Source organism: Balaenoptera ricei, chromosome 3 (assembly GCF_028023285.1).
Source record: "Balaenoptera ricei isolate mBalRic1 chromosome 3, mBalRic1.hap2, whole genome shotgun sequence".
Classification (NCBI taxonomy): Eukaryota; Metazoa; Chordata; class Mammalia; order Artiodactyla; family Balaenopteridae; genus Balaenoptera; species Balaenoptera ricei.
The window spans coordinates 117,289,728-117,303,530 of NC_082641.1; the positions used below are offsets into that span (position 1 = coordinate 117,289,728).

Sequence of the window (13,803 nt, forward strand, 5' to 3'; positions counted from 1 at the left end):
TATGACTATTTTTATCCTCAGGATGTCCTTTTTAAATATAGCTGATGCCTGTTCTGTGCAAAGTGTATGTTCGGTCCTGGACAGGTTTTGGTGATGTCGAACCTAACCCTGGGGAGAACCAAGAAAATAAGAAAGTGAGAGATATATGGGGTTAGAGGGCGGCTCCTCTGGCATAGCTTCATTAGAGGGACCGGTAGGAGTCAGGGGTAGAGAAAGAAGAAAAAGGCAGGTATTGGAGCTGGTATATAGATCCCCTGTCTTTGCTGTTCCTTATCCTTCATTCATCCCCTCCTACTCCAGGGCCCCTTCGAGACTTTTCTCCTCTCCTCCACCCCATTTGTTTCCTTGGCCCATTCCCTTCTTTTCTGAAGGACCGGGCCCTAGGAGATTAGTAAAAAGGAAATGAAGAAATATTCCTGCTTTTCCCCACCCAGGTTTGTATGGGGCCTAGCAAAGAATAAAAGCAATTCTTCATAGGTGGGTAGGTCCAATGTCACTGACTCATCCCTGCAGGTGAATTGGGATGGCCAAAAATCAGGTCTGCAAAAGTGAAAAATGATCATGTACATCCCCAAATAAAAAATTACCTGGAATTCATTGAGATCTTACTCAGGAAGACCAAATCAGTATGTCAATTATGATATCAACCAGCAGTTACTTAGGTAGTTGGAGTGGGGAGATGCACAGCCCTAGACACAAACTGAAAGGGTAAATGCCTTCAGTGGTATGCAGTTCCATCCCTTCTCTGCAGTCATGGCCCTGGGATATATGAGCATCAGTGTGTTCACAGAAGGCTGGGTCCTGAAGAAGCCACTTGTGCTCTTCAGACAAGGGGTCTGATCAGGGACATCCTTTAGGTGGTTGAATATAAGAAGGAAGTGTATTTGGTTTAGGGAGGCTAGACAGACTGATCTAGAAGATGGACAGGGGAAGGTGGAATATGTCTTAAAGTCCAGGGGCACAGGGCTAAGGTCTGGAGGTACTCAAAGATGTCAGAGTACCATGAAGTGAGAGGTATCTGGTTGAGAGTGGGGGTACTAGAGCATTTTGGGGGGAATTGGATTGAGAAGGGGTGCTACAAATTATGGGGCTACTTAGGAGTAGAGTCCAGGTTCAAGAATGCTGGACAAGATTTGGGAAGCTGGGGCCTCTTGAAAATGTCTGGTACCTCAACAACCTTTCCCATTATCCTCTGAAACCTCACTTCCTCCTCTTCTAGATGGCTCATTTACTCCTCGATCAGTAAACAATGGTTTAGCTTGCAACCTTCTCAGGTGTTGCCATGCACGTATATCCTAGAGCTCAGTTACACCTCAATTAACACCTCTGGATGAATTTTGCTATGACTATATCACCAGGACTAACTTAGAACTCCAAACCTCAACACTTAGAACACTTCTATGCCAGTTTTTGCTTAAGCATGCCAACCACGCAACAAAAATAATTCCCACTGTCAAATTCAATCTCTGTGTTTGGTAAAAGAGGAAGCTGTGGGCTCAACAGTCTCCAGATAGAGGTGCCAGGGGAAAGCAATCAGCAGGAAGAGTGAGAGCACCTGGGAAGGAAATAAAGGACAAGAACTTAGCAGTTCTCAAAGAGAGGAAGGTAGGTGCAGAAAGAAGTTCAAAGAGGTAAGAAAGGACATCCACAGATCCAGGGGAAACTGCTGAGCAGAGGCACACAATGTTTTCCAGCAGGTTCAAATAGAATTGAGTAGTACTAGCCTGGCTTTGGGAAACTGTGTTCTAGACCTAGGCTGGGGACCCTGCAGTGACTCTTTACCTGCTAAACCATTTTACCTAGAGCCAGCCTCGAATTTCTATCAGTTTTCTCTTCTTACTTTTAGAAAAACTTGTTGAACTGTAGTGAATTTTTGCTGGTGATACTGAGGTTTGCCATGTGCCCTATATGATTGAGGTGCTGCCCCATCCAGCCCTGGAAGAAAGATACTGAGTAAATGATCCCTCTATTCAACTGGGCCTGTGCTTCTGAGCTGGCTTGTTGGTTGCCCCCCCATAGGATGAGGGGAGAAGCAAGGGAAGAACACACAGCAACCACCCCACCCCTGCCACCCGTTCCTGCTTTGGGGCCCTTTAGTCCTGTGTTAGAATAGGGAGGAAGCCGTCTTCTAAATGGCCACCATCCTGTTGTCTAGACATAAAGGAAGAGATATGGTCTCAGGGAAGCTGCAGGGAAAGGCTATATATACTTGGATTTCCTGTCAGAGGTGGGGTCTTGTATTTACATAAGTAGTAGGATCCTCCAGCAGAACCCCGTCTAATATAATTTGCTAGAGAGCGGAATTCAGCATTAAGTGAATTCATCCTCAACCCCTTCGCAAAGGGTAGTTATTTGGCAACAGGAAAATCAACATGGCTAATGTGGTATTGCAATGTCAGTTTCAGGGTAAAAGCCTTTCAATCTCATATTAATACAAGTTCACCCCATCTCTCCCATATATAAATACCTTAGGACTAACAGCTCATATTTGCAGGACATTGTCCAGAGTCAGGGGGAAGTTTGTGGCCTTATACGGAAGACGTCAACTTACCTAGAACGAAGCCCATGTCCTTGACCTAATTAGTCCAGCATGATAAGCATCTGAACTAAGTACCCATGGCAGTCAGAATAACAATAACAATTCAAACAGAATCCAGTACTTCTAGACATTGTTAGGTCACCTGCAGAGTTCTGTCCCAGTGATGGATTTTTGTACTGGAACTGGCTTGGAAGTCATATGCTTTTTGCATTGTGGCTTAAATAAAATATATCTGAATTATTTTTTAAAATGCTATGGTCTTGCTGTCATAGGTCGGGTACTCCAAGAAATAGAGTCTCTGAGATTTACATGCTGAAGGTTTATTGGTGAGTGCTCCTGGAACTACAGTTGTGAGGAATAAGGGAAGCAGGATTAAGCAGAGGGAGAAATTGAGGCAAGGGGTCCAGGTCTTCATCTCCACCTCCCCACCCCATCAACTGGTCATCAGTCAGCTATGAGCCCTCAGCAGCCAACACTCCCAGCAATTCAAGATCAAGGGTCTTGATCCTGAAGTGGAACCTGGGTGGTGGTACTCCATGTTGTCTGCTGCAATTGCCAGCTAGTGCTTTTACTTCCCAAGTGTCTCCACATTTACTATTCCATTTTACCTACCAAGTAGCCTGTGAGAGAGACAGGGCCAGGTCGGGATCATTCTTCCACATTAATACACATGAACGCGCAGGAAAATCTAAGTCCAGAGAATCTAAGTCCCAGAGTCACCCAAGACTTGTCTCTGGCTCCCACCCAGAGTGATCTCTACTTAAAAGATTGTGTTTATTTTTTCTTACATCTAGAGTTTATAGAACTGTAAAATATAAGAACCCAAAAAGATAGTGAAGGCCAGGTAGTCTACCCACCTCATTTTAAAAGTAAGAAAGTAGGCTCAGAGATTGGGATGATTTCGCCAAAATCAAGCTACAAGTCTGTGGCAGAGCCCAGCCTTTTGACTAGATTTCCTGCACTCAAGATCCAGTGTTCATGATCTCTGATGTGCTGAGCACAGTGTACCACATAGGAGCTACAGACATGAGCAGGTTATAAAATCCTCTGCCCTAGAGGATTTTAGAATCCAGTAGGTTTCTTCAGGCCACTCTAATAGTTTCACTGAGACAAGTAGAGTGAAACTTTCTGTTCTAAGCGTTCTCTCTCCTTGCAGAGTCTAAATCCAGAAAAAAATAGCATATGGTTCCTTCAGAATGGGTAATCTATGCTCTAAACTGCCATCAACCAGATGCCTGTTGCACTCCATGCATACATACCCAGATGACTCTTCCATTGACTCTCCTCAACAAAGATTCATTTCTAAACCAGTGTCATGGTAGAGATGACTAAGATAACTGCATTCTTATTCTCTTGAAACAACTTTACAGTGTTTGTGCGCCATCATTCTGTGTCTTGGACACAAAAATCATAGTTGTGTGGGGCAAAGGGAGTGGATTTGGGTTTACGAAGTCACAGATCTATCCTCGCTCCAAACCTTCCCAGTGCTATTCCCACAGCTAGGACCAAAATGAGGCAAGTCTACCTGGGCAGGCAGAGGGCATTTGCCCTTATATTATTCAGCTCTCATCACCGGAGTTTTCTAATCAGAATGCGTTGTGTGTCCCATGTTCTCACTCTCCAGACTTAAAACTGCTTTACTGGTGACAGTGATCACTGTTTACAGCTCCTTTTCTCTCCCTTCTATTGGAGTGGTTAGTCCTCGTCACTACTTAATAAACCAGGTGAAACAAGGCAGACCTGACAAAAAGTTCTCTCCACCTCTCAGGTTTCTCAGAGAGCTCCCCACAGGGGTAGAAACTTGCACACGTGCCTTACCTACAAAAGGAGGCCCCAGAGCTGCTAGAACACTCTGTTAAGAAATACCCATGGGAACATAGACCTTAAAAGAAATTAGACTGCAGGCTAGAAAATGATTTTAATGCAAAATAGAAAGGACCAATTCACTGTCATTTTCCTTGCTCTGGCCCTATAGACTCCTCCTCCCTGTGACTTTGAGATGGTGGGAGGAGCATGCTGTGTTTCTAGGGTGACTGCCCACGTGGGAAAGAGTCTCTCAGGCTGGCAGCTTGCTCCCAGATCTGGAGGAATGCTAATGTCCTTTAGATCTGGGAGTAGATGTGAAACAATAAAATAACATATCTAGTTTATTGCCTCTACCCATCCCATCGCCTTCCTTCTTACAGTCACAGGGAAGCTGCATCATCGTCAGATCCACAGGGACCCAAGGTCGCTTTTAAAGAACCTGCAAAATAAATACATAATGAGGATGGATGAAGTTAACCGGGAGTGGTAGGGTAGGGAAGAGGAGAGAAGAGCCTGGATCTTTGGAAGTATCTCCTTTCTGGTTAAGGAAGTGGAGCCTGAAAGGAGGAGGAGGAGGGAGAAGGGAGGAAGGAACCAGGAAAAATGCACCTTCTCTGCTGAGGGGCATCCTTTGCTGTTATTCATGTTGATGTTCTTCATGGAGATGAGGGTGATGCTGTCTTTCTCTCCATTGGCTGTGGAGCAGCTGGGGGGAAGGGAACATGGGTTAGAGACAGAAGGAGCCATAGGGCAATGGGGATCAAGGAATTGGGGGGTTGTGAAACTTAACCTTTGTTTTGAGAAACCTTTATTTTGGTGGTGGACTATAATGAAATGAGTGTGTGCTTTGAAGCCCCAAAGATTTGTGTTTAAATCTTAGTTTTGCTACCTACTACTTGTGCGATCTTGACCAAATTACAACCTCTCCTAAGTCTTAATTTTTTAAATGTGTAAAATGCAGTCATATCTGCCTTGAAGAACTCCTCTAAGAATCTGAGATATACAAAAATTTCTACCATAGTGCTTGGCACATATAAGGTGTTCAACAAGTGGTTCCTTAAATAAGTACCTTCTTGTTTAAGGAGTATATTAGAATCTGAATTCCTGGACTTTTCATGAAGGGGTTATAGAGACTTAGCCTTGGGGCTAAAGCGTTCCAGTCCATCACCTGCCCGAGCCCTGGTCTCGGTGAGGCTGTCAGGATTCTGTGTGTGTGTGTGTGTGTGTGTGTGTGTGTGTGTGTGTGTGTGAAGGCAGGAAGTGTTGGTCCCTCTTGGAATGGGGGAGTAAGAGGTCAGTAGATGATTCTTCCCTTACACCTCTGACAGTCTTACCTTTCCGAGAGCCCTGAACTCCCAGGTTTCTGGGGATCTGTAAAAATCCAAAGGCACGGATTGGAGGTCACAGACTGTAACTGAGAAGCCCAATCTTCCCCTCAAAGCCCACCCAGTGGACCCTCCCATTTCCCCTAGTGGTGCCATTCCTTCCCTCAACCCCAGGCTGGGTGTCAGTTCCAGAATCTAGCTCTGGGTCCCTCATCAAAGAGAGGCAAAGGGGACCCTGAGGGTCAGGGCATGTACCTTCAGACTCCTTGTTCTTCCGACACTTAAACCTTAGACTGACCACACTGACCAGGATGATCACCACAACCACCAGGATGGCAATGAAGCTGATAACACCTGAATAGGGAGAAGGATGGGGTGAAGGAGAAGCAGAGGACAGGATGGAAGAGGGCAACAGGAGTCCAAATTCCCTTCCCAGCTAAGTGCTGTGTAGACAAGCTCTGGGAGTAAAGTGAATTCCCCTCCTCTGTTGAATGAATGAGCTCTCAGCCTGCTATTCCTGCCTCCACAGCCCTGCCCCATCCTCCCTTAAGAACATGGAGCCCATCAGAGTCCAGAAGAGCTGAGTGGAGGGCCAGCGGAGGCTCCATCCCACCAGCGTCTTCCTCATCAGCCAAACCCTCCTAAACCAAATGGACAAGATTTGAACTTGTGTTCCCAGACCTAGAGTCCAAGTCAGCTCAGGCGTGAGGTCCCCTGCCACTCCCCACCTTCTCCTCCCTCTCACCGAATGCAGCCACAGTGAGCACCGTCTCTGATGTGGGGCTGGGCAGGATGGTCGAGTCTTCTCTCGTCCTCAAACTCATGGTGGGTAATTTGGATGTAACATTGTGAGAGGTGTCTAAAAGGGAGTAGGGATGGGGGTATCAGCGAAGGGACTGATGCAGTCTATGTGAGAAAGCTGGCCCCCTCCCACTTCCCCCAGTTAGAGGACTGCAGAGAGAACTCATGCCCTACCAAAAAGACTTCCTCCCACCCTTCAGAACTGGGTGATGTGGGATCACGTGAAGAGCATTGCTGGTTGCTCATGTTCCTAGTTCCAGAGGACTTCAGAAAATTCAGGATGCTTCTCTCATTATGCTCTTCCCACCACACCCGTGGGGTCCAGAGGAAAGAGATTTATGCTGCAGAGATAGGGAGCCAGACCGGGCAAGGGGGAGCCATCTGTGTTTTGCCAAAGGTTGAGGCGGAAGGAAGGAAGGGCATCAGATGTTTGTCCCCAGGCACTGACCTAACAAGCCAGGCTGCCAGTTAATGGGCACAAGTTTCTGGTGCTCTTAAAAAATGGTATGGTCGCCCATCTCTGCCCCACTTCAACACATTTACTGCAGGCCTGATTGCTATTCCACTTCCTTATCCTCACCCAACTCCTAAGTTTAAGTCTGGAAGTGTAAAAAGGCCCCAGAGCCGAGGGCTGGGATGAGAGAAAGGGTCAGGGTGCTCTTCACTGTGAGCACAGACAGGACATACCTCTGCTTGTACTGCCACTGCTCTTGCCGCTGCTTGGGACACCTGTGCCTGCACCATGAAACAGGAGGGCCCAGATGGAGGGTATCCACCCCCTCCTAGTTTTCTCCCATGCTGCTGGGTGAAGGCCAACCTGCCCTGAGAAGCGTGTAGCCCTTTCCCGCCTTTTGTGTCTCCCTTTCCAACATTTTGGGTTCCCCTACCCCCAGCTTACCCCTTCTATGCCTTTATCAGTCCTGAGTCCAGGCTCCTTTTACCTTCACTGAGACCAGTTCCTGTCTCCACTTCCCCCCCACCTCAAGCCTCTCTACCTCTCTCCCAAAGCAGGGTACCACTGGTGTGGATCCTAGCCTTGAGAACCCTCACTGTGGGGCAGGACCTGGGCTTCCCGAGGCGGGAAGAAGGAACCCAGCCAGACATGACCCAGGGTTTTTCACCCCCAGTCCCAGGTACTCATGGAGTCCTGACGTGTGCTTCTGTGGCTGGGACCAAGTCAGTCCCAGCAAGGACAGGGGTGACCAGCCACGGCGCTTGAACTCAGAGTCATGGGTTTACTGGCTTCCATGGAGACCCGTGAGGGCTTCTGTGGAGCTGCTGCAGATTAGGAAGCATGCGTGGCCTGCTTAGGGCCTCAACCAGCATGTGCGCAGGGAAGCTCTTTAGCCCCAAATCTGCCTTCAATTCCTCTGGGCCTTTACCTTTGCAGTTCCCTCTCCCTGGGATATGCCCTACCACCCTCCACCCCACAGTCTTCATCGGATTAGCTCCTTCTTGGGCCTCAGCTTCAGAGATCACTCACTCTGGAATGTCTGGCCCCCAAGTCTGAAGTGGCTAATGTTGCCCTGGTTCCCATAGCACCTTCGGCTTACGCTCATCATGGCCCTTCTCACCCTGCTTTGTAACTGTCAATATGAGGTCCTATTTGCTTGTCTGGTCCTCCACTTATCTGTATTGTCCTTTAGAGCAGAGACTGTGTCTGCCTCCTCGCTGGACCCTCCCTGAATGGCATCTGTAATCTGAGTGGCAGAGTACCTGGGATGCCGGTGCTGGACAGAGGGCTTGAGTAGTTGGGCTCTGCAGAAGGACCGTCTCCTGCAAGTACAAGTGGAGGGCAGCTGGAGGTGGGGCAGGTTTGGTGACACCACACTCCCTAGCCCACCCGAGAACCCTTGGGCTCCAAGCAGATCTAAAGGGCTGGGGAGAGGGCTGGGCAAGGGGCAGGTCTTGGCCCCTAGGCACCCACACTCACTCACCTGTCTGGGGGGAAGTTGGCTCTGTGGTTGGACTATGACTGCTGAAGTTTCCTGAAACAGATCATCTGAGACTGAGGGTCCGCTGCCTCCTATTGCTCCATCTGCCTCTCTCCTTCGCTAAGCTGGTGTTTTCTAGTCTTTCTTCCTCCCCCACCCCACGCCCCAACCTGTCATCTCTCTCCTCTCTCAAGGCATGTGAAAGATTAGTGCCAAACAGGCCTGGAGCTCTTTCCACTTTTCCTCAGCTCCCAGGCCAGAATGCTGGAGTAGGCCCTGTGCCTTTGGTCTTACCCTGAGGGCTAGTTGTCGCGGGCTGGGAGTTGTGGCCTGCAAGAGAAAGCAGAACACGTAGACTAGCTTGGTGAGCCTTCTGCCCAGCCTTCACCCCCACCCCGGAGAAGAACCCAGGCCTTTTGGCTTCCAGCCTCCCACGCTAGAAGGCAGACACCCTTGGCAGTAGGCTAGAGGATGTGACTCCAGCTCATGGCGCTGGCTTCCTCTGAGACGGTGACTCAATCACACCATCGCCACCACCTCATGGTTCAGTGTCCTAGAGTCCTTTCCTGTCTCTTCAGTCCCACATGGGTTATATACCGACCTGACACAAGGGCAGGGGAAGGTTATTCCAAAGTAGTGATATGTCCAAGGACAGAGGGCCAGTGACCTGCCACGTCTAGACAAAGACTCAGAACTCCAGGTCTCTAGCTAATGTTCTCACTACACTATCATGGAGCCACCCCTTTTCTGTGAATACTGTCATCCTGGTCTTGTCCCAAGGGAAGGGGATGGAAAGATGTGGTGAATAAGATGAGGTGAGGGATTGGGGTTGGTACCTGGGCTGTCTCTCTACCCCTCCAGCTGGAGGTAAGGGCCTACACAGGAAGCAAGTTCTGAGGTACATACAGGAGGCAAGGAAATTCTAGAACGAGCCACCAGTTTACTCTAACAGGTAGAGGCTACTTCAGAAATGGTCACTGTTAGCCAAACCCAGGGAAGAGGCAATTATCAGGAGGCCCCAGTCACAAGGCCTCATTCTCCTTTGTGTGTGTGCATGAGTGTGCCTGCGGACCTCCACGCAGATGTGCATGTGTGCTGTGTGTCCATATATGTGTCCCCTGTGTGCGTGGGACCTGAAAGGTCAGGTTGTGTTTGCTCATTTTCCACAATGAAATCATTCTTGAAACCTGTGAACAATGTGAAAGGAAAACAACGTGGGGAAGTGGAGCCGCCCAGCTGGGTTCCCGTCCTCCACTAGCTGGGCTGGGACTGCAGCCGCTGGCCTGGCCTCCTGCTCCCTCAGCCCCTCATCATCAGGGAAGTACCAAGCCTGGGAGCCCAGGCCCCGGTGAACAGAGGCTGCTGAGGGCCAGGGACCTGCCCAGCCTGGGGCAGCCCACTAGTTTATTTTCTTCAGCCACTGCCTTCCTCCATGGGGCTATCACTTGGATAGTGTGGAAATAATTGCTTCCAAGCCCAAGCTTGCCCAAAGCCAGGGCTGTGTTTTTCCAGGTCACCATCTCTCATAGCCCCAGTCCCTCCTTGGGTGGGGCATTCAAGAGGGGAGTTAAAACTTCTAGGTGCCCCAGCCTAGAGAGAACTCTTCCCAGCTGGGGAATCACCCTGGGTGAACACTTTTCAATCTGAGGCATGTCTTAAAAAAAAAAATCTGTCAGTTATTGATCAAGCATATCTAAGGTACCATCTTTGCTCTATAAGGTGATAACTAGGTTTTAGTGAGAAGGCACAGTTCACTGCCTTCCTGCATTTATCTAGAAGCAAAACTAGTGTCTTAGAAGGAGTTCCAAAGTCACAAGCTCTGAGTCCCAGTGGCCTGCTCTCTCTTTGTCTCCTGTCTCCCCTCCCCCTACCGGAACAGTTTGTCAACAGTGGATTCCTCTGTGAGGAGGGACTTGGGGAGCATCTGTTTCTATAGGCCGGGCTGCCTCTGACCACTAGGCACAGGGATATCTTACTTTCCTGTCTCCCCTCCCTAATCCCTACCTGCTTCACTCGCTGCCAGCCTCTCTCTTCCCCCTCTTCACCACCACCACACTGTTTTCCTCAGCAGCATAGTTTAGTAGTTAAACTCATGGATTTTGGAGTCTGAAGGTCTTGAGTTCAAGCCCTGACTCTGTCACTTACTGTCTGACCTGGGCCTCAGTTTTCTCTTCTTTAAAATGCAAGTGATTTTAGTAGCCCAAAAGTCATTGTGAGGATAAGAAAAGGCACATAAAGCACTTAACACAGGGCCTGACAGTTCATGCTCAAGAAATTCTGAACATTTAAATTTTTGCCCCCTTCTCTCCAATCCTCCAAGTTTCAAGTCTGCCCTCAATCTGTGTCTCCACAGTCACGTCTCTTTGTGGGCCTGAATATCCTCAAAAAGATTCCCCAGTCCACCAAAAGAAGGAAACAGCGAGAGCTGTGAGATCCTGGGATGAGCGGCTAGGATACTCAAGGGTGATTGTAGCTCAGGAAGAATCACTCAGGACATTCCTAACCCTGGAGCTTGGCTGGGACAGAACAGCAGGTAGGGAAGCTGGGAGAAGCCTAGGTTTGTGAAAATGTCCCCTCGTGGGTCTCACCTTTTAATCTCCTCCTCTGCCATTTCTGAGGTTTCTACGGCAGCCTAGTCCCCCAGCCCCAGATCAGATGTTTGACTCTATCCTCCCGGGAGGGGGTGGGGGGAATAGGAATGGGATGATCAGAGTTTTATCCCCAGTCCTTGGGCTTTTAGAAAAATGTCTGACCTCTCCAGGAGACAGAGCGTTGGGGAACTCGGGCCCTCTCACCCACCGCCAAGAAACCGCCATCCTCCCTCCCCATCCAGATACTCTTGAACCCACTTCTGCCGCTTTGAGCACATGCTCATAAATCCTCCACAGAGGACCTGTGGAGGGTGAGGTGGGGGTGGGGAAGGGATGACCGAAGGGAAGTTTCTGCCCTGTGAGTCAGAATCTCCTGGATTTCTCATGGTTCCCAGAAACCGCTCCCTAATTAGAGGACCCCTTATGAGCTGCTTCACACTCATCCGCTAACAGAGCTCTGTCTGAGAGGTGTTGTTCCCAGGTCATTTCCTCTGGGGGTCATTTCATCTGGCCTCCTAGATGAAATGCGTACATCTTCTTTGGCAAATGGTTCTTTGTATCTAACCTGAGTCCCTCTTCCTGTGATTTGAGCATAAAGTCAATATTTGGAAATCCCGGGTTGTTACTCCTCATACGAAAGAAGAAAAAAGATCACCTGTAAAGCCAAGGTACAGACAGTTTTGTGCTAGGACACCCTGGAAGGAGCTTTCCAGCCTCAACCTCACACCAAGACAGTCACCTCCCACATTTCAGGGGGCCAGCCTCTCTGGGGGCCCCAGTTCACCCTGGAAAATGTCCCACAAAAGAGTCTAACCATACCTCTATTTTACCGCTGCCTGGGAATGACCGGCTCCCAAGCCAAGTGATCCCCTTCACAAAAAGGCTCTGGAATTTCCCTCCGGGTGAGCGAAGCCCTGGATGCAGAGCCTGTGTGGTGTGTGTCCTGAAGGAGAGACAGGCGCCCAGGACTGCCGGCCGCAGGAGAGGAGCTGCTGAAGGACAGTGGCAGGTGCCTCTTACCTTGGAGCAGGAGGAAGCCCAGGATGGCCCAGCACAGCTGCGTTTCTCCGACGCTCCCCATGTCAGCTGGGTCTGCGGCAGGCAGGCAGCCTCTGTGCGGAGGCTCTGTCCATAGTGGAAAAGAGAGAGGGAGTGCTGGGGCGGGATGGGGGTGGGGGCTGACTCTCCAGAGCTTCCTGTCAAAGAATAGAAGGAAACAGATTGGGACTGGCTCCAGGGGCCCTGCTCAGCCCGGCAGCCCAGTTGAGGATGTAAGGCTGAAACAGCCGCGCCTGCGCCCGGGCTCCTCGTGGCCTGGGCTAGGGCCACCGTGGTCTCCTCCAGGACCTGTGCCCAAAAGCCAGCGAGGGCAACCTGGCCCCGTGCCCCCTCTCTTCCCCTCTGTGGGGATCCATCGGTCCCTCCGTACACCACCTGGAGGCTTTCTTGGAGTGTAACTCTGTTTCATTGAGCCCTATAGCTCGGCCCACCGGCCGCCCACCCTCTGTAGACTGAATCCTCTACATGCCTCTCCCTCCTCAGGGCTCCGGATGCAGATGGGACTCCCTACATCTTTCAGGGAGACCTTACAAACATTACTGTTATTCTGAATAGAAAAACAAGAGGACCACATTCTAAGCATCCCTCCCTCAGCCCTCCCCTCACGTTGGGGTCAGGTGTTCCCTGTGCTCCAGCAGCACCCTGTCCTTAGCATCCAGCCAGCCAGTTGCACTCGCTCTGCCGGCCAAGTCAGCAGTCCAATGACCAGCAGCTTAAGCGAGCTTGGAGGTCTGAGTGGGGTCCCTATACGTTAGGGTGTGTAGCAGCTGGGCTGAGAGACAAGGAATCAGGAGGCTACATCTTACTTCCTGGGATCAAATCACTGGGTGAGGGGAGTTCCTGGGGCATCTCCTGGTCTCCAGACTGGACTAGAGGGTGGTGCATGCACAGCGAGGGACAGATTGAGGGATGGCTGGTCCCATGGAGTTAGTTGGGAACCAAAAATTATCCTTTATAAACTGTCTCCGGGGAGAGGAGAGACTGGTGGGCACTTTTTGTGACTTGGATGCATTAAAGCACACACATTCACAAATGAAGTTATAGACAAGTGCAAAGAGACATACCAGAATTCATATTTGTGAAAGTCAAAGAAGAAAAAACCCAAAGAGAAAAGAATGCCTTGCATGGGAATGATAAATATCAAATTCAACAAGATGTTTATCCCTACGGTGAGAAGGAGGGGAGAGGTCAGGGAGTGGGGCTTCTATTTTATTTGTAATGTTTTAGTCCTTAAAATTTTTTGAAATCAATGTGACAGACTATTGAGATGAACAGAACTAGTGGTTGGGCCAGAGAGATTTAGTATATTATAGTCTGCACTTTCCAGTGTGTTTGAGAAATCGCTTTTTTTCAAAAAATCAAAGATAATGACTTCAAGGAATCGGGATAGAGAGCAGGCAAGTCCTGGTGGGGGGCGGGGCGGGATTAAGGCACTGGCCAAGTGCCTGGGATCTTGTGGAGGAGGGACAGGCAGGCAGACCTAGGCTCCTGAAGCTGGTAGGGGGCATGAAAGGAGGTGCCAAGGAGTAAGATCAAAGCACTCTCAGAGTTGAGGGCTGGGCTCAGGGTAGTCCAGATGTTTGAGGAAGTAAAAGCGCAGGAGAGAGCGTTGAGGCTGCGTGTGCAGAGGGTGTGTGCCCCGTAAGCCCCATAGACGTGGCAGCTCCGGGTAGGGACCGAGCTGGGGAGGCAGGTTCTCCTTTGCCCGGCTGGCCGCCAGTCCCGAGGGAGCCTTGCGCAGCAGGACA

At 49.8% G+C, this 13,803-nt stretch overlaps 1 protein-coding gene across 2 annotated transcripts; it reads right to left on the minus strand.

Annotated features, from left to right (window-relative positions):
* Positions 1-4,438: 4,438 nt before the first annotated feature.
* On the minus strand, positions 4,439-12,148 carry ECSCR (endothelial cell surface expressed chemotaxis and apoptosis regulator). 2 transcript variants are annotated; one of them, XM_059917228.1, is made up of 10 exons: positions 12,017-12,148; positions 8,700-8,735; positions 8,409-8,459; positions 8,188-8,247; positions 7,159-7,206; positions 6,416-6,529; positions 5,926-6,024; positions 5,680-5,716; positions 4,955-5,051; positions 4,439-4,784 (listed from the first exon to the last, which is right to left on the minus strand). In XM_059917228.1, the coding sequence occupies exons 1-10, from the start codon at positions 12,075-12,077 to the stop codon at positions 4,776-4,778; spliced, it is 612 nt and encodes a 203-aa protein (XP_059773211.1). In that variant the 5' UTR covers positions 12,078-12,148; the 3' UTR covers positions 4,439-4,775. The 2 variants fall into 2 exon arrangements, with proteins under 2 accessions (XP_059773211.1, XP_059773212.1); XM_059917229.1 differs by lacking the exon at positions 7,159-7,206.
* Between the last annotated feature and the right edge of the window lie 1,655 nt (positions 12,149-13,803).

Excerpts from the sequence above, each read along its gene's own strand:
- ECSCR (XM_059917228.1), bottom strand. The coding sequence starts at position 12,077 with ATGGGGAGCGTCGGAGAAACGCAGCTGTGCTGGGCCATCCTGGGCTTC. Across the intron at positions 8,248-8,408 it reads GCCAACTTCCCCCCAGACAG|GAGACGGTCCTTCTGCAGAG; the intron begins GTGAGTGAGTGT and ends TTGTACTTGCAG. Across the intron at positions 6,530-7,158 it reads CAGTGGCAGTACAAGCAGAG|ACACCTCTCACAATGTTACA; the intron begins GTATGTCCTGTC and ends ACTCCCTTTTAG.